The sequence below is a fragment of the Mizuhopecten yessoensis genome, unplaced genomic scaffold (genome assembly GCF_002113885.1).
Source record: "Mizuhopecten yessoensis strain PY_sf001 unplaced genomic scaffold, ASM211388v2 scaffold5979, whole genome shotgun sequence".
NCBI classification, from domain to species: Eukaryota; Metazoa; Mollusca; class Bivalvia; order Pectinida; family Pectinidae; genus Mizuhopecten; species Mizuhopecten yessoensis.
The window spans coordinates 254,822-275,342 of record NW_018406319.1 but is presented as its reverse complement, the minus strand read 5'-3'; the positions used below and the strand labels follow the sequence as shown (position 1 = coordinate 275,342).

General features: G+C 37.4%; 2 protein-coding genes across 3 annotated transcripts in view; both read right to left on the bottom strand.

The window, feature by feature from the left end:
* Positions 1–8,221, bottom strand: part of LOC110451389 — a 190,288-nt gene extending 182,067 nt beyond the window's left edge. The window contains exon 1 of the mRNA XM_021499374.1: positions 7,540–8,221. Within this exon, the coding sequence (XP_021355049.1) occupies positions 7,540–8,092 (553 nt within the window). The 5' untranslated portion in view covers positions 8,093–8,221. The remainder of the gene's footprint in view (positions 1–7,539) is intronic.
* A 7,908-nt stretch (positions 8,222–16,129) lies between these two features.
* LOC110451383 (deleted in malignant brain tumors 1 protein-like) overlaps positions 16,130–20,521 on the bottom strand; it is a 72,921-nt gene continuing 68,529 nt past the window's right edge. For both annotated transcript variants that reach the window (XM_021499359.1, XM_021499360.1), the window contains 3 exons: positions 17,572–17,771; positions 16,598–16,715; positions 16,130–16,346 (listed from right to left, as the gene is read on the bottom strand). In XM_021499359.1, coding sequence (XP_021355034.1) covers positions 16,223–16,346; positions 16,598–16,715; positions 17,572–17,771 — 442 coding nt within the window. In that variant the 3' untranslated portion in view covers positions 16,130–16,222. The remainder of the gene's footprint in view (positions 16,347–16,597; positions 16,716–17,571; positions 17,772–20,521) is intronic.

Below are 20,521 nucleotides of genomic sequence, written 5' to 3'. Positions count from 1 at the left end.
CCAGGTAACTATCACACCGGCTAACTATCACTTCATAACTATCAAACCAGTTTACTATCACGCCAGTTTACTATCAAACCAGTTAACAAGCAAACTAATCAGCAATCAAATCAGTCAATAATGACATCACTCAACAGTCATACAATCGCCTATCGACTATAGTGAAGCCCTTTATGACCTGATTAATCCAAACATACAATTGGGCGTTTGGTACATCAAATCGGTTATTATATCGCGTCATAAGACGCATTCGTGGGTTTTTCACTGCTGATGTTGCGAAATTTCTGCGTAACGGTATGCCTGCGCTGAGTTTGTCACAAAAAAAATCTTGATTCATATCTAAATGAAAAACATACTCCCAAACAAATAAGTAAAGGTCCACGGCAGTTACAGTAGAATGTAACATGGTCGTTTTTTAGATACAATATTTTGATATAAAGCAGCCGACGAGATGGTTTGTGTTTGTAGGGGTTTGTGGATAAAACAAAGAAATTCAGTAAATTATAATTCAATTTCACTAAACTCGATCTTAAGATATATGAAATGATGTCGGCAAAAAATGTAAGCTAACGAGTATGTATTGATTTTGTTCAGTTTGGGATACCTCGTCAAACTTGAAGCTGCGGTTAATGTAAAGTATGAGGTTGTAGTTCATTATATTTTCATACAGATAACTGCATGGATTCTTGATGATATCAATTCTTCCGCCGGTGTCGAAAAATATCTTTTATGGATGGTATCAATCTAGCGCTCATCTTCCTGAGACCCGATAATTCAGCCAGTGTATATAAGCTGTTCCCGTTGAAATATTAGAAGTAATTAAGGGGTATCTCATTTACTGTTTAGCTGCATTTCTTTCTCTGTTTTGTTTCCCCTGTTCCAATAAATAGTTTCGTAATAAGTGACATTGGTCGAACCGGCGACCCAGTGTTGGAGTGCTAGTGGTAGCAGAATGTCAGGTACTAGCCGTAGGTAGGTGGTTTTTTCTCCTGGAACTCCGGCTTTCCTCCACCACGAAAACCTGGCACGTCCTTAAATGACTATAGCTGTTAATAGGGTGTAAAACACAAACAAACCACACCATCGACCTGCATATAGAGGGAATAAGAAACAACGTCCCTTCTATTCTTCAAATAATTAGCCAGCAATTAATTGTTCTCCATGTTACTACAGGTTCTACACATACAGACACACTTTGTTAAATACATATGTTCTACTGCCAAGCTTTGACTGTTACCATCGGCCAGATATAATGGTTTGGCGCGAGATCTACAGCCTTGACAGCAGTATGTCGTTGGAGGAGGTGACTACGTGTACCTATGTACGAAGAAAGTGTAGAGGATCTAATTTAACAAAGAGGCGTAGTAATAAAATGACTGAATGTCCCGTGGCCTTCATGTATTGTACATATATTTTCTGTTTCAGTTTTATTTTTTTTAATTCATAAAGTAGACAGATTTTAGCTTATAATTGCTTTTAATAGACAATCTCTTTTTTTGTAATTTTCTGTTATACTGAACATTTCAATCGCAAAGATGGATTCTTAGATTTCTTGATCTTTAAGCAATGAGCGATTTATGTATCTGTTTTCCTTAAACACTACGGCATGTTCACACAAAAATCAGGAAGCTTGTCTACTACCAAACCGGTACTGATATTTGTAATATATAAAATTATCGCCAATATAGGCATATTTTATTTATATATTTTCAGAATACACAGACAAAAATTACCGATTTTAAGTAAATATTTTGTAATCCTTGTATACAGAATCGAGATGAGGGAACTACTTCCGTGGACAATGTGTATTTTGTACACAGACAGTCAGCTCAGGTTTTGCCTCAACTACAACCTCAGACTAAACGGGATCAGGCTTGTTGTACATTGCATTTTATCGAAGATCAGTAAACATATACTTAATTCTTTAAGTGGGATATTTGAAATAGATTAACGCTCAAAATCCCACAAAACAGCGGAAGAAAAAACGCACAAAAACCGCAATATCAACGGTAGAAAAAAACGCTCAAAAACAGCAACCTCAAATGCTAGAAAAAAAACGCCCAAAACCCACAACCTCAAAAGTGCAGTCAGAGACGTTGAATCCCGCTGTCCGTTCGTTTAAAAGGTCAATATTCTTTTCGATTTGTGATTTGTGATTTGTGATGTGAAAACGTCTATTGAATATATAAATGACCTGATAACCACGAAAACATCACCACGGCCGAAAACACAGTAATATTTAAATGATGTCCAGCCGAGAACACATCAACATCTATTACGTTACACTGTTGATCAAATCAGCCCCAGAAATAAATTGGAGCTATAAATTATCTTAATTAATCATCATGTTTGACATAACCATTATTCTTTCTATTCCATTTACATTTTAAACATATTAATGAAAAAACGCAACTGATGATTCGGAATAAACGACCATTAGTCATTGTAATCGATCCTTTCCACAGATTACCGTAACAGAGTGTTGTCAACTTTCACAGGTGTCCATGACAACTATATGTTTTAATTTGTATTTCAAATATTAAAAAAATATGACGTTTTGGAGTTTTCAGTGACATTAATCCACCGTACCGTAATTGATAAGCCGAACGTGTTCCACAGGAGGAAAGGAAAGTGAACTTAAACCGGAAGTGACATTGTATAGACGCATTGGCTGCCACAAGACAAACACATTTTAGATAAACTGTTTTGCTCGAGATAAATAGCATGAACTCCCTTTTATTATGTGTCATGTACAAATGTATATTATAAGCTATTTCATGGGAGGGTTTTATACCATTTATGTTTGAAGCTGTGAAATACATTCTTTGAAACTTTACTTTCAGATACACTAAAATGTTCTCTTCGTATGTCTTATCACTATGGTAACGCAATCCTATTACATCACATTAGTAGGTTAATTATCTTCTCTGAACTGTGTACGGATCCTAGACAATTACCACTTTTCTTTATCTGGTCTTGTACTTATACCAGACAAAGGACAGTTACAACAACACCTGTATGTCGATAGTGAGATGATTGGCCTGTATTTTGCTACACCATACAATGACATAGGCCTTACACCTTACGGTTGTACTAATTGGTACTAAAAAAGGAGTAATTTAAGAATTGAAAAAGACAGCTAAAATGATGACTCATATTTCAAATAAGTTGTAAATTCCAAAACCCCAATCTTTACAAGTGTATAACATTAAACGACACAAAAGGCATGACTGGAAACACTGGTCATCTCGGCCACAACGATGAAAAGTTCTATAACATTACTGGACACCTGGGACACAATGATACCATATTATATAACATTACAGGACACCTGGGACACAATGGTACCATATTATATAACATTACTAGACACCTGGGACACAATGATGCCATATTATATAACATTACTGGACACCTGGGGCACAATGATACAATATTATATAACATTACTAGACACCTGGGACACAATGGTACCATATTATAAAACATTACTGGACACCTGGGACACAATGATTCCATATTACATAACATTACTGGACACCTGGGACACAATGATACCATAGTATATAACATTACTGGACACCTGGGACATAATGGTACAATATTATATAACATTACTGGACACCTGGGACACAATGGTACCATATTATATAACATTACTAAACACCTGGGACACAATGATACCATATTATATAACATTACTGGACACCTGGGACACAATGGTACCATATTATATAACATTACTGGACACCTGGGACACAATGGTACCATATTATATAACATTACTGGACACCTGGGACAGAATGGTACAATATTATATATCATTACTGGACACCTGGGACACAATGATACCATATTATATAACATTACTGGACCCCTGGGACACAATGATACCATATTATATAACATTACTGGACACCTGGGACACAATGGGACCATATTATATAACATTACTGACCACCTGGGACACAATGGTACCATATTATATAACATTACTGGACACCTGGGACATAATTGTACAATATTATATAACATTACTGGACACCTGGGACACAATGATACACTATTATATAAAGTTCTGGTCACCTAGGACACAATGATACAATATTATATAACATTACTAGACACCTGGGACACAGTGATACAATATTATATAACATAACTGGTCACCTAGGACACAATGATACAATATTATATAACATTACTGGTCACCTAGGACACAGTGATACAATATTATATAACATAACTGGACACCTGGGACACAGTGATACAATATTATATAACATTACTGGACACCTGGGACACAATGGTATCATATTATATAACATTACTGGACACCTTGGACATAATTGTACCATATTATATAGCATTACTTGACTTCTGGGACACAATGGTACGATATTATATAACATAACTGGACACCTAGGACACAATGATACCATATTATATAACATTACTTGACACCTGGGACACAATGGTACGATATTATATAACATAACTGGACACCTAGGACACAATGATACCATATTATATAACATTACTGGCCACCTGGGACACAATGGAATCATATTATATAACATTACTGGACACCTTGGACATAATTGTACCATATTATATAGCATTACTTGACTTCTGGGACACAATGGTACGATATTATATAACATAACTGGACACCTGGGACACAGTGATACAATATTATATAACATTACTGGACACCTGGGACACAATGGTACAATATTATATAACATTACTGGACATCTGGGACACAATGGTACCATATTATATAACATTACTGGACACCTGGGACACAATGGTACAATATTATATAACATTACTGGACATCTGGGGCACAATGATACAATATTATATAACATTACTGGACACCTGGGACACAATGGTATCATATTATATAACATTACTGGACACCTTGGACATAATTGTACCATATTATATAGCATTACTTGACACCTGGGACACAATGGTACGATATTATATAACATAACTGGACACCTAGGACACAATGATACCATATTATATAACATAGCTGGACACCTAGGACACAATGGTACCATATTATATAACATTACTGGACACCTTGGACATAATTGTACCATATTATATAACATTGCTGGACACCTGGGACACAATTGTACCATATTATAAAACATAACGGGACACCTGGGACACAAAGGTACCATATTATATATCATTACTGGACACCTGGGACACAAAGGTACCATATTATATAGCATTTCTTGACACCTGGGCCACAATGTTACGATATTATATAACATTGCTGGACACCTGGGACATAATGGTACCATATTATATAACATTACTGGACACCTGGGACATAATTGTACCATATTATATAGCATTACTTGACACCTGGGACACAATGGTACCATATTATATAACATTACTGGACCCCTGGGACACAATGGTACCATATTATATAACATTACTGACCACCTGGGGCACAATGATTCAATATTATATAACATTACGGGACACCTGGGACACAATGATACAAAGTTCTGGTCACCTAGGTCACAATGATACAATATTATATAACATTACGGGACACCTGGGACACAATGATACAATATTATGTAACATTACGGGACACCTGAGACACAATGATACAATATTATATAAAGTTCTGGTCACCTAGGACACAATGGTACAATATTATATAACATTACTTGTCACCTAGGACACAATGGTACAATATTATATAACATTACTGGAAACCTGGGACACAATGGTACCATATAATATAACATTACTGGACACCTGGGACACAATGGTCCCATATAATATAACATTACTGGACACCTGGGACACAATTGTACCATATTATATAGCATTACTTGACACCTGGGACACAATGGTACCATATAATATAACATTACTGGACCCCTGGGACACAATGATACAATATTATATAACATAACTGGACCCCTGGGACACAATGATACAATATTATATAACATAACTGGACACCTGGGACACAATGATACAATATTATAGAACATAACTGGACTCCTGGGACACAATGATACAATATTATAGAACATAACTGGACTCCTGGGACACAATGATACAATATTATATAAAGTTCTTGTCACCTAGGACACAATGATACCATATTATATAACATCACTGGACACCTGGGACACAATGGTACCATATAATATAACATTACTGGACACCTGGGACATAATTGTACCATATTATATAGCATTACTTGACACCTGGGACGACACAATGATACCATATTATATAACATTACTGGACACCTGGGACACAATGATACAATATTATATAACATTACTGGACACCTGGAACACAATGATACAATATTATATAACATTACTGGATACCTGGGACACAATGTTACAATATTATATAACGTTACTGGACACCTGGAACACAATGGTACCATATTATATATCATTACTGAACACCTGGGACGCAATGGTACAATATTATATAACATTACTTGTCACCTAGGACACAATGGTACAATATTATATAACATTACTTGACACATTAGGTATATTTATGCAATATTTTGGTAATATTACATAACACCACCTGTTAAGTGATACTATATAAATATCACATTCATGAGAGGGCGATATTGCATATTTTCACCCCAAGGAAGCATTGTTAACCGAGGCGAAGCCGAGGTCAACAATGCTTTCCGAGGGGTGAAAATATGCAATATCGCCCTCTCATGAATGTGATTTTTATTTTATTATACCGAGTGTCATGTTTAGGTGTTTCACCACTTCACCATTTTTAAAGGTCTTTGTGTTGATTTGACATAAACCAAGACTTCATCTCAACAGTTGTCGAATGAACCAACCATGAATGTGATTTGATAACACCCTGGCACTGGGACGAATCTTGCACGCATACGTTTCGCACATGTAACAATATTTGGAATAACACCCTGTCACTGGGACGAACCGTGCACGGATACGTTTGGCGCATGTGATATTTTTTGGAATGTCCCCCTGTCTTCTTTATCTTTGGAAAACGAGCAAGTAACATTGAAAATGTTCACATCTTTCTCAACCAATCAGATTACGAGATTTTAACAGAAGGTATAATAAAACACATTATCACATTATTCGGCATGTATCTTTTGTACGATACATTGCTGATACAATAAGTAACACTATAATCATGGCGAAGATATTGCCAAGGTCAAGGAATTCAAAATACTTCTGTATCATTAAGTACGATACAGCTTTCAAGAATAATTACTATTTAGATGAATATGATTTAAAATGAAGGCAAGAAGGCTTCCACATACTAAACGAGACCGTCATTAAATACAAGTGGGCAATATCAGAATCAATAGGTATTTATAGAACATGAAATCCGATAGCTCTTCAGAACGTTCATATCAGGGTTTACGGCACTTGTAAAATGGTTAATGGTTCAAGGTTGAAGGGTCTAGACTCTGTGTTGTACAGCGAGTACGGCTTGTCACGTGACACGTCCTTTACGCGAGGGGGAACTTACTTGGTGTGGGAGTTGTTGTGGTCACTCTATTTTCGTCGGCCAGGTTGTCGATTGTATCGGACAAGGCGGAGATAGAAGTGTTCAAACTATCAACGTTGGTCGATACTTCTTCTAAAACTTCGGAAACGTCATCAAACTTGTTCTGCAATGTAGCAGTACTGTTTTCCAAAGATAACAAGAAGCTTGCTTCAAACAGCAATTGATTTGAAGCCATTTGCTTCATATCAACTTGTAGTGTTTGTATTTCAAATTTGAGTTGAGCAATGGCCTCCTCCATTCCGTCATTGTTCGGCAAACGCGTGTCGCAACCGCTGCAACCGCCCGGTGTCCTGCCTTTTAGCTCTTCTCTGAGAGTTTGTCCTAGAATTTTAAAATCCAAATCTATTTTTCTCTCCAAAAGTCTGAATTTTGCGTTAAACATCCTAAACCAGCTTGCAGTTACCGCATCGTTTTGTGGTTTGTCTTTAGGAAAACCACTTGGTTTTGAGGTTGTACTCCATATACATGTCATTAGCACTACCCATCGTAAAACACCAAACATTAGCCCTGCCATTGCCTCAAAGTGCGGGCAGCTGCTAAAAGTATTGTACCTCCTCCTTCGAGACCGTTTTATCACGTGTGATGGTGAGCAGGGCGCTGGGACGCTTTATACGACTAGCTAACCCCAGCGCTAAGTGTGCTGAAACAGCCCAGGAAAACCATCCTTATAAACTCTCACACTACATAACCACTTTTCTACTAAATTTATACACATTACCACGAGTGACTTGCCTCACAGGCTATAAGGGTGATAAAGAAAACATGCTCTGTCGTCAATTGGATTGAAATTGTAGACCTTCCTACCATGAGGCTAATTATCTTACTTACATTAAATATCCCGGTCACAAAAATGTTTGTTTTAACAGCTGATTATCAAAGATACTTGAATCAGATACAGAGTCGTTAGTCGGTAATCAAATTTCCTCAGTCAGTTTTGTTCATGGAACGGTTTTATGAATATGTCTTGTAAACAGTTTCCGTTATTAGTGAGTTTTTAGAAGCATGCAGACGTTCTTTATAGGTGTACCACTTACGGTGGTTAACTAATTACACCAGCACTACACACATTTATCTGTACGTCTGCGCATTTTATCAGACACAACAACATATTTTATGGCTGGAGTTTTCGTAAAAACTAATGACTGTTTCATCTTTTAACATACGCTTATGTATTACAGAAACAAGTCATAGGATCACACAAATATTAAAATTTCCCCGCGATAAGTTAAGTTGTGTATGCCTATTTGACAGCTTTACCTGCTGTTTGTGACTTTTTACATTGGAATAATTTCAAACGTGGTGTCCTATTTATTACGCTTGATGTAATTGTTTCCTGTTCAATTTTGCAAGTTCTGGAATCAGCGTGTCACAGTCTGTAAATGGGGCGACATCCAGCTTGAATGTCGAATGGTGTACATATATAGTTGTCAAACCACGATAACATTTAAGTCAGCCGTGCACAAAGTGTGGAGGATAGCTTTACTTTAATTTTAGTGACCAGAATTCTTTTCTATAATAGTATTACTTGTAATGTTCCGCCATCATCTCCCACTGATAATGTAGTTTGTAATGTCTGTGTACCGCATACCTTCCTTGTATCTAGAACCGTTTGAAATATTTCTGTTTCGTCATCCTCTCCTTTGTCTGTATCTAGTAGTGTTTGCATTATACTAATTACTCTGAGTTTTACGCCTTTTTATCTACTATATTAAATATAACCGTCACTGTAGGAATACACGAACTACAATTCATGTGTTGTAAAGCGCCTTAGAGCATTTTTTACAAATTATATAGGGCGCTAAATAAATATTGTATATTTGTATATTATTATTACACTATAGCAACCTCTTATAAAACATCATGTACCCATTACATTATACATTTATTTGAATATACCTATATCTATAATATCATGACAAATAATGTACACACTACAAATTGAACAGAACAAAATGGTGGATAAAGCAACGTTTTTGTTTCAGTTCAGCGATGATATAATATAAACTTTATTTATTTTACAACAATTATTTTAACTTATAATAATCACTCTTGTTGGTCTGGATGTTAGTGTGCGGGGGTCTTCAACCCGGAGAAAACCCACATGATCGGACAGGTGACCCCATACTTTTTCACGTTCGATCGGGGATTCGAACCACGGCCGCCTTGGTGAAAAGCAAGTGCGCTATCCACTGCGTCACCCGACCATTCATAGTTCAGCGATGATAACCAATGAGTTCGAGTCAGCAAAAAGGAGACCCGTCGACCTCCTCGATACCACATTTCGTTTTACATGTATGTACCATGATAACAATATTAATTGGTATATTATAAAATATTTCATTTGCATTTTTTACCAGTGAAATATCAGAATTATAAAAAGTGGATAGTTAATGGTGTCTTCAGTAATAACAAATATATTTCACGAGTGTGGCTAATATTTTGATGTCTTTCACGAGTACGCACATAAGCCACACGGGTGAAATATATTTGTTATTTCTGAAGACACCATTATTTTCTATTTATTACATTTTTAAAGCATTAAAAATGTTATGCATTAAAAAAGGGCGGGAATCAGAGCCGTAATAATTAGCGCCATATTCTAATGACGTCAAGCTTGACAGCAAAGGCTGCGCGCCATTTTGAATGGGATACTCAACTCAATTCCGACGTTTTCTGCTATTTTCTGTTATGATTACTTATACACACTGTGAAAATATCACTTTTGATATTTGTCACGGTGTTCAAGATATCAGTTTTATCAAGTTGATAGAATCTGATATTTCACTGGCAAAAATGTTATATGTATCAATTTGGTAAAGCCTATATCTTAACTGCAGTAAACCCGCTACCTTCGAGGTATGAACGAACGATAAGCGCTTGTTTTCCGTTTGTGTCTCTTCCCGGGTATGAGACTGACAGATGCTGTCTTATTTACGTCAACATATGTCTGTTTTTCGGCGTTTTGGACATTTTCGCCATTTCGTCACTTATATATACATGTACTTGTAATACTGATTTCTCTTAATCTCACTAAATTTTGATAATATGTCTTTCACAAGAACATATATTAACCTATTAAACAGATGTTTCGATGAATTTTACTTCATCATCACCAGACGAAACTCGTGTCTTTTTTTCCAGCTTCGGCAGTTGTATTACAATCTCTTTGTCGTTGGTCGCACACAACTAGTCAACAATTGTTTCATGGCTATTTTGGGAGCAGTCAAAACTACCATCCCGAAGTAGAGGGAAGCCCTGTGGAACTGTTTGCCCGAGGCCGAGGGCAAACAGTTCCACAGAGCTTCCTCCTTCATAGGGGTGGCAGGCCTAGTTTTGACTGTTCCCCAAATAGCATTGAAACAATTACCCAAATACCCGGGTAACAGTTCGCTCTGAGCGGTTTTGACTGTTTCACCCCTACAGCCGAAATTGGACAACAAGCCAGAAAAATGGTAAATAATGACTAATTATAAAACATCTAGACTTTTGGGTAATAATATCATGTGACAACGATGTAGTCCATGTCAATTCTGATGGCTATGACTGATAAGCATTACAGGAATGGTAAAACCTAGCTCTAATTTAGAAGAGGAATCACATATTATTATGACACCGGACAAAGTTTCTATTTGAATGAGACGTCGTAATGACGCCATTAAAACTCACGATTTACTTTATAACATTTCCAATGGCAGATATAATCTAAATATAAGAACATCATCATAATAAAGCAAGTACCCTTGGGTCTCAGACTATTGTTTCCAGTTCTTGACTCCTCAATTATTAAGACAGTTTTGTTTTCCAGTTATTGTATCGGCGTTTTGTTTATGGAAAGCTGGTGTGGATTTCCACATCATTCTTTCGTGAACCGCTTGATAGTCGATTACTTCCGGTTCATTGTCCCGAACTCATACTTTGCCCTGGACATTGTACGTATCTCTCTTATCAATGTCACAAGCATCAAACAATAAATTCTGCCTTCCTTGTTCATACTGGGAACATGAATGTCTCGATTTCACATCTACATCCTAGTGGTATCCTAATTGCCTCCATCCTGTCCTGTCGAAGTTTACCGACGGCTGTGTAGTACTGTTAAACATTATAACAACACACTACGTTGAGAATGTCAAGAACACATTTGCAGGTCGCCCTATCGATATCACAGATGTATTGTACTGCTAAGGTATATTGTTATACAAACATAACATTTATTTAATGTGTTCCAATGCCATAAAATACTTGGTAGCTTATATCTTAATAGGCCTTTTTTAAATTCATCGAAATGCATAAAAAAAACATAAAAACATAAATCTGCATTAAAATTATTTTTAGTAAATTTGTCTTAAAAGAAAACATCTTGACGAAAGATCCATTGGTTTTACAAATGAAATTCTACCTTGTTATTTTTTCATCCTGTCGGATATATGTTTTTGCTTGTGAGAAGGATTTGGTGTTTGTTTATGCAATCGGTCTGGTCTCCAATTAGTCTCGTTCACAGGGTTCCCACTTGTTATGGTATTCCAAGGCAAGACCTGTTCCCGGGGAAATCATTAGTCATGGATGTGACTACCCACGGCGAGGTTCGAATAGCCGATTTCGGTACAGAATTCCCAGTGCTATTTGAGTGTACCGTCATAGCGTTACTATTGCCATAAATCTAAGCTTTACCAATAAGATATCGTCCAGCAGATACTACAATTTACCAGAGCCAACAGATTTGATGTCTCCTCTTGGGATATGCGGGTATGAAGTGATAACCTTAACCTCTTTAAAGCATCACAAACACGTATTCTTCACCCTCGGGATATTCGCTTATATACTTAGTACTGCTTATAAACTTATATTTACCTTAACTTCGCGGACAAGTCTTTTCTCAGGATTGTGTTTCAAGCTATTTTATTCGCAAAACTTTGAAGATAACCTAAGAAAGATTCATTGTTCAAATGTACTCTTTAACAGGATATTTCTCATTCACGGACGGTGTTCCTCGAGATGTTACACGAAAATAAAAACCTCGCGATATTGAAATATTTTGCAGTACCTATGAATTAAGTCCACACATTAGCGACTTCTGTAAACGAGGGAACATATCGTGTCATAGTTGCTGAATAGTCAATCAAAATTAAATCTTAAAATGACAGTGACTTTCAGGCTCTCTAGATTCTCGCATTATAACTTGATGATATGGGCAATTATGTGTGTGTGTATTAAGCGCTTATGTATCCAATGGTTTGTCAGCTGAGACCCATACTTCTCAAATATCTGATGGTTAGATAGATGATGTGTGTAGGTATCTGATGGTTGGACAAATGAAGTGTGTAGGTATCTGATGGTTGGACAGATGATGTGTCCATGTATCTGATGGTTGAACAGATGAGGTGTTTAGGGATCTGATGGTTGGACAGATGATGTGTCTAGGTATCTGATGGTTGGACAGATGAGGTGTCTAGGTATCTGATGGTTGGACTGACGGTGTGTCAAGGTATCTGATGGTTGGACAGATGATGTGTCTAGGTATCTGATGGTTGGACAGATGATGTGTCTAGGTATCTGATGGTTGGACAAATGAAATGTGTAGGTATCTGATGGTTGGATAGATGATGTGTCCATGTATCTGATGGTTGAACAGATGATGTGTTTAGGGATCTGATGGTTGGACAGATGATGTGTGTAGGTATCTGATGGTTGGACAGATGTGGTGTCTAGGTATCTGATGGTTGGACTGACGATGTGTCAAGTTATCTGATGGTTGGACGGATGATGTGTCTAGGTATCTAATGGTTGAACAAATCATGTGTCTAGGTATCTGATGGTTGAACAGATCATGTGTCCATGTATCTGATGGTTGAACAGATGAGGTGGTTATGTATCTGATGGTCGGACAGATGATGTGTCTAGGTATCTGATGGTTGGACAGATGAAGTGTCTAGGTATCTGATGGTTGGACAGATGATGTGTCTATGTATCTGATGGTTGGACAGATGATGTGTCTAGGTATCTGATGGTTGGACAGATGATGTGTCTATGTATCTTATGGTTGGACAGATGATGTGTCTATGTATCTGATGGTTGAACAGATGATGTGTCTAGGTATCTGATGGTTGGACAGATGATGTGTGTAGGTATCTGATGGTTGGACAGATGATGTGTCTAGGTATATGATGGTTGGACAGATCATGTGTCTAGGTATTTGATGGTTGGACAGATCATGTGTCTAGGTATCTGATGGTTGGACAGATAATGTGTCTAGGTATTTGATGGTTGGACAGATCATGTGTCTAGGTATCTGATGGTTGAACAGATAAGGTGTTTAGGTATCTGATGGTTGGACAGATGATGTGTCTGGGTATCTGATGGTACGACATATCATGTGTCTAAGTATCTGATGGTTGAACAGATGATGTGTCTAGGTATCTGATGGTTAACAGATGATGTGTCTAGGTATCTGATGGTTGAACAGATGATATGTCTAAATATCTGATGGTTGGGCAGATGATGTGTCTGGGTATCTGATGGTTGAACAAATGATGTGTCTAGGTATCTGATGGTTGAACAGATAAGGTGTTTAGGTATCTGATGGTCGGACAGATCATGTGTCTAGGTATCTGATGGGTGAACAGATGATGTGTCTAGGTATCTGATGGTTGGACAGATGATGTGTCAAGGTATCTGATGGTCGGACAGATCATGTGTCTAGGTATCTGATGGTTGGACAGATAATGTGTCTAGGTATCTGATGGTTGGACATATGATGTGTTTAGGTATCTTATGTTTGGATAGATGATGTGTCTAGGTATCTGATGGTTGGACAAATGAAATGTGTAGGTATCTGATGGTTGGACAGATGATGTCCATGTATCTGATGGTTGAACAGATGATGTGTTTAGGGATCTGATGGTTGGATAGATGATGTATCTAGGCATCTGATGGTTGGACTGACGATGTGTCAATTTATCTGATGGTTGGACGGATGATGTGTCTAGGTATCTAATGGTTGAACAAAGCATGTGTCTAGGTATCTGATGGTTGGACATATGATGTCCATGTATCTGATGGTTGAACAGATGATGTGTCTTGGTATATAATGCTTGAACAGATGATGTGTCTAGGTATCTGATGGTTGAACAAATCATGTGTCTAGGTATCTGATGGTTGGACAGATCATGTGTCTAGGTATCTGATGGTTGGACATATGATGTGTCTAGGTATCTGATGGTTGGACAGATGATGTGTCTATGTATCTGATGGTTGAACAGAGAAAGTGTTTAGGTATCTGATGGTTGGACAGATGATGTGTCTAGGTATCTGATGGTTGAACAGATGATGTGTCTTGGTATATAATGCTTGAACAGATGACGTGTCTAGGTATCTGATGGTTGGACAGATGATGTGTCTAGGTTTCTGATGGTTGGACAGATGATGTGTCTAGATTTCTGATGGTTGGACAGATGATGTGTCTAGGTATCTGATGTTTGGGCAGATGATGTGTCTAGGTATCTGATGGTTGGACAGATGATATGGGTAGGTATCTGATGGTTGAACAGATGAGGTGTTTATGTATCTGATGGTGAACAGATGATGTGTCCATGTATCTGATGGTTGGACAGATGATGTGTCCATGTATTTGATGGTTGAACAGATGAGGTGTTTATGTATCTGATGGTGAACAGATGATGTGTCTATGTAGCTGATGGTTGGACAGATGATGTGTCTATGTATCTGATGGTTGGACAGATGAGGTGTCTAGGTATATGATGGTTGGACAGATGATGTGTCTATGTATCTGATGGTTGGACAGGTGATGTGTCTAGGTTTCGTCTAGGTATCTGATGGTTGGGCAGATGATGTGTCTATGTAGCTGATGGTTGGGCAGATGAGGAGTCTAGGTATCTGATGGTTGGACAGATGATGTGTCTATGTATCTGATGGTTGGACAGATAATGTGTCTATGTATCTGATGGTTGGACAGTTGAGGTGTCTAGGTATCTGATGGTTGGACAGATGATGTGTATAGGTATATTAATTGTTTATATATCTAGTGGTTGTAAAGATTAATTATGTGTATATCTAGTGGCTGTACAGATTATTTGTGTGTATATCAAGTGACTGTGAAGATTAATCGTCTGAGCAGTTTATGGCTTTATGTTTTGGTGGGAATGCACAGCGAAGCTGATTAAAAAGTGGTAAAATGTTTGCAGTGATTAGAAGTTATCATCATACTTCTTAATACATCACCGTTCTGGATCTTACAAATACAGGAACGTGTATCTTATAAATAGATATTTAAAGCTATTGCATTACTAATGCCAAAAGGAAGAAAAACGACTGTCCCGTTTACAGACTAAGATTGTTTAGGACCAAGAGATAAGAAAAGCTGTGATAATTTCAAGAAGAAAACATGAATACTTGTATATGGTTCTTTCTCGTCAGGGTTAGTTAGTGTCGGATGTTTACTTTACTTTGTCCTCCTATTTAGATAATTACAACTATGTTTTCATCTCATAAACCTCTTACGTTTAAAGATAACAAAGACAGCAATGATTTAAGAACATATAATTTATTCTTAAAACATCTTAATATGACTTGGCCTTTTTTATCCTGATGTGTATCAAATGTGTGTCAAATCGGCTGTGAGAACGTACCATTACAGCTGCAAACACTTTTGGTGAAAATGTTGGCGAATCATCTCCAAAGACTCATAGGAATCTGCGCTTTTACACCCTCGGGGAAGGCCGTGGAGACACGCGACGAAGGTAGGATAGGTTTTTCTGTAACGAAAATACAACAAACAGGACAATGCTAATTAGTTGATTGCAATATTATGTTACATGAATCAATGATGGTTTAACTAACATGTAGCTTTAAAATTGGTGAATCGGAATCGGAATATTACATTAAAGTATCATTCCGTTCTCAGATTCAGATTCAGATTCCTTATCAATTCTCCTTAAAACCAAGGAGCTGATCACAGAAGAGTCGACATAGGTTCCACTTCCCTGTACATTGTTTATATACGTACTGACACATGGCGACGACAACTCTACCCGTCCCTGTCAGTAGATGTCTGAAACTGGCAATATGCTCTGAACATCTGTCAACTTCTGCAAGGTCGCAAATCATCTCTTTTTCGGTCCCACCTTTTTAATGAAAACAAAACACAAATTTCTATTGTAACAAGTTCAAGTTCAAGTTCAATTTGTTTATTTAAGTGTCACATATCACAATTACATTTATGTTCATTAATACATATAAAATACTTGTACAAAATATAAATCAATTCCATTGGTACATATAAAATACTTTTGGCTGTTTCCTAGAACTTAAAATAGTTTGTATTAACCACTTGTAATAGGGATCAATATGTAACAATGCGACCATAGCATTACCAATATACTACTTATAACATCTTAATATCCTCAACTCTGAGGTATTATAACTGAGCAATGGGTAAGTCAGGGAAGCGTCAACTATTGGATCTGTGGAAGTGTCAAGAAAGAGCATAGCTACAATTTTATGTAGTGGTTTTACCTTCTCACATATTGTCAGTAGCATTTCACTACTAACATATGAAACTTCATTGGGGTGTTTTAGAATCAAAGAAATGCTGAACATGATAATTAACCGAATGTATATAGTTATTTCTTTCCTTTCATTTGATGGTAGGTATGAGGTTTATTTGATTAACAGATAGGTAAAAGGTAGGATCAGTGTGTACAATTTTGGAAGTTATATGTGAAAATAACACAGTATGTGCATTATTTAAAGGCGATTCGAGACGCCCATGTACATTGTATGTATATATGTTTATATCACAAAATTTTGGAAAATATAATTTTAAAAAAAGGAGGTATTCATGAACTCTTCTAAAACATTCATAGCGAATATGTTATGACTATACAAATCCAACTTTCAGTCAATATACATAGTGATATCCATTATTGACCACTGTTTTAACTGTAATTACTGAACATGGAGTGACCAGTGGGAACAAACCTGTAATAGAGGTCGACCTATCTGATGTAAATGGTTCGCATCTAACGCTAGCTGTCTCTGCTTGTCCACAGTTAGTGTACGCCAGGACTCCAAACTGACAATCCTCCAGTTTAGCTTCCTTACCGGTACAGGAAACGTTGACTAGTACCATAGAGCTAAAGCCCTTGCCAAAGTAAGATCCGAGCACGGGTTTACCTCCACTACATAACAAACAGCGTATAAGTTTAGACTGAGTATTGGGTCATCTCCGCTACATAACAAACAGCGTATAAGTTTAGACTGAGTATGGGGTCAGCTTCGCTACAGAACAAACAGAGTATAATCATAGACTGAGTATGGGGTCAGCTTCGCTACAGAACAAACATAGTATAAGTTGAGACTCAGTATGGGGTCAGCTTCGCTACAGAACAAACAGAGTATAATCATAGACTGAGTTTGGGGTCAGCTTCGCTACAGAACATACAGAGTATTATCATAGACTGAGTATGGGGTCAACTTCGCTACAGAACATAGTACAAGCATAGACTGAGTAGGGGGGCATCTCCGCTACATAACAAACAGAGTATAAGCTTAGACTGAGTATGGGGTCATCTTCGCTACGTAACAAACATAGTATAGGCATAGACTGAGTATGGGGTCAGCTTCGCTACAGAACAAACATAGTATAAGTTTAGACTCAGCATGGGGTTATCTCCGCTACATAACAAACAGAGTATAAGCATAGACTGAGTATGGGGTCATCTTCGCTACATAACAAACATAGTATAAGCATAGACTGAGTATGGGGTCAGCTTCGCTACAGAACATACAGAGTATAATCATAGACTGAGTATGGGGTCAGCTTCGCTACAGAACATAGTACAAGCATAGACTGAGTAGGGGGTCATCTCCGCTACAGAACAAACATAGTATACGTTTAGACTCAGCATGGGGTTATCTCCGCTACATAACAAACAGAGTATAAGTTTAGACTGAGTATGTGGTCATCTCCGCTACAGAACAAACAGAGTATAATCATAGACTGAGTATGGGGTCAGCTTCGCTACAGAACATACAGAGTATTATCATAGACTGAGTATGGGGTCAGCTCCGCTACAGAACATAGTACAAGCATAGACTGAGTAGGGGGTCATCTCCGCTACATAACAAACAGAGTATAAGTTTAGACTGAGTATGTGGTCATCTTCGCTACATAACAAAAAGAGTATAAGCATAGACTGAGCATGGGGTTATCTCGGCTACATAACAAACAGAGTATAAGCATAGACTGTGTATGGGGTCATCTCCGCTACATAACAAACAGAGTATAAGTTTAGACTGAGCATGGAGTCACCTCCGCTACATAACAAACAGAGTACAAGTTTAGACTGAGTATGTGGTCATCTCCGCTACATAACAAAAAGAGTATAAGCAAAGACTGAGCATGGGGTCATCTCCGCTACGGAATCGAGTATTGGCATAGAATGAGTATGGGTTCATCTTCGCTACAGAACAAACAGAGTATAAGTTTAGACTAAGCATGGAGTCATCTCCGCTACAGAACAGACTAAAGGTTACTCCTCGGTTAGTAGGACGTTAAACAGAATAAAACTTGAAATACAAACAACACATAAACTTAGTTATTATTGCATCTCAGTCTCGGCAATGGGTCGTATGCAGCGAGTTCAAAACTCGCCCATCATCTGCACTAGAACAGTTACTTAGTTAACCTCTTGGTATTTATGTTAAAGGAGCTCGTCACCCTGTATCAGCCTCTACGATCACTGGTGTTGGAGGCAGAAACCTGCTGTGTGTTTGAAATTCTGGTTCAGCGACTTATGGTGACAAATGTGTGTTGCAGCCACGCTGTGAAACTGCCTTCCATCTGATATCACACATATCAAACACTCTCCCGATTCCGAGAACTTTTTTAACATCCATCTGTTCAAGTAAGCGTTTTTGTACATATTTTCATTAGTTTAAGAGGTAACAGTTATGTTCCTGTAAATGGAGAGGAGGTATTCATTTTTAGATGCGGGGAAGTAGAAGTGAATAACTATGAGACGTTCTATTCTTCTCCCTTTAATGTTATTTGTGTATGTTTACACGATGACTGAATGCACTTAAATGACAATTAAATATACACATATTCGTAAAGTAATGACAACTGATTAATTTGTAAAAGGCATTGTAAATCGCCTCACGGTACACTATCAATATCTGTTATAGGCTTCATTACATTCTGTAACAGGTGTTACAATTAATTTCCAAAAAAAATGAACCTTTGTTTTATATAACAGTTGTATCCATGTAAATCCGTTCTACGTAACGTTTAGAAACCTGAAGCTGTTCTATATAACATGTACATACCTGAAACCTGAAGCCTGAAGCCTAGTTCTATGTAACATGTACATACCTGAAGCCTGAAGCCTAGTTCTATGTAACATGTACATACCTGAAGTCTATAACATGTACATACCTACCTGTAGCCTAGTTCTATGTAACATGTACATACCTGAAGCCTGAAGCCTAGTTCTATGTAACATGTACATACCTGAAGCCTGAAGCCTAGTTCTATGTAACATGTACATACCTGAAGCATGAAGCTGTTCTATATATATGTAACATGTACATACCTGTAGCCTAGTTCTATATAACATGTGCATACCTGAAGCGTAGTTCGATGTAACATATACATACCTACGGCTAGTTCTATGAAACATGTACATACCTGAAGTCTATAACATGTACATACCTGAAGTATATAACATGTACATACATACCTGTAGCCTAGTTCTATGTAACATGTACATACCTGGAGCCTGAAGCTGTTCTATATAACATGTACATACCTGAAGTCTAGTTCTATGTACCTTGTACACACCTACCTGTAGCCTAGTTCTATATAACATGTACGTACCTGAAGTCTAGTTCTATATACAATGTAACATGTACGTACCTGAAGCCTAGT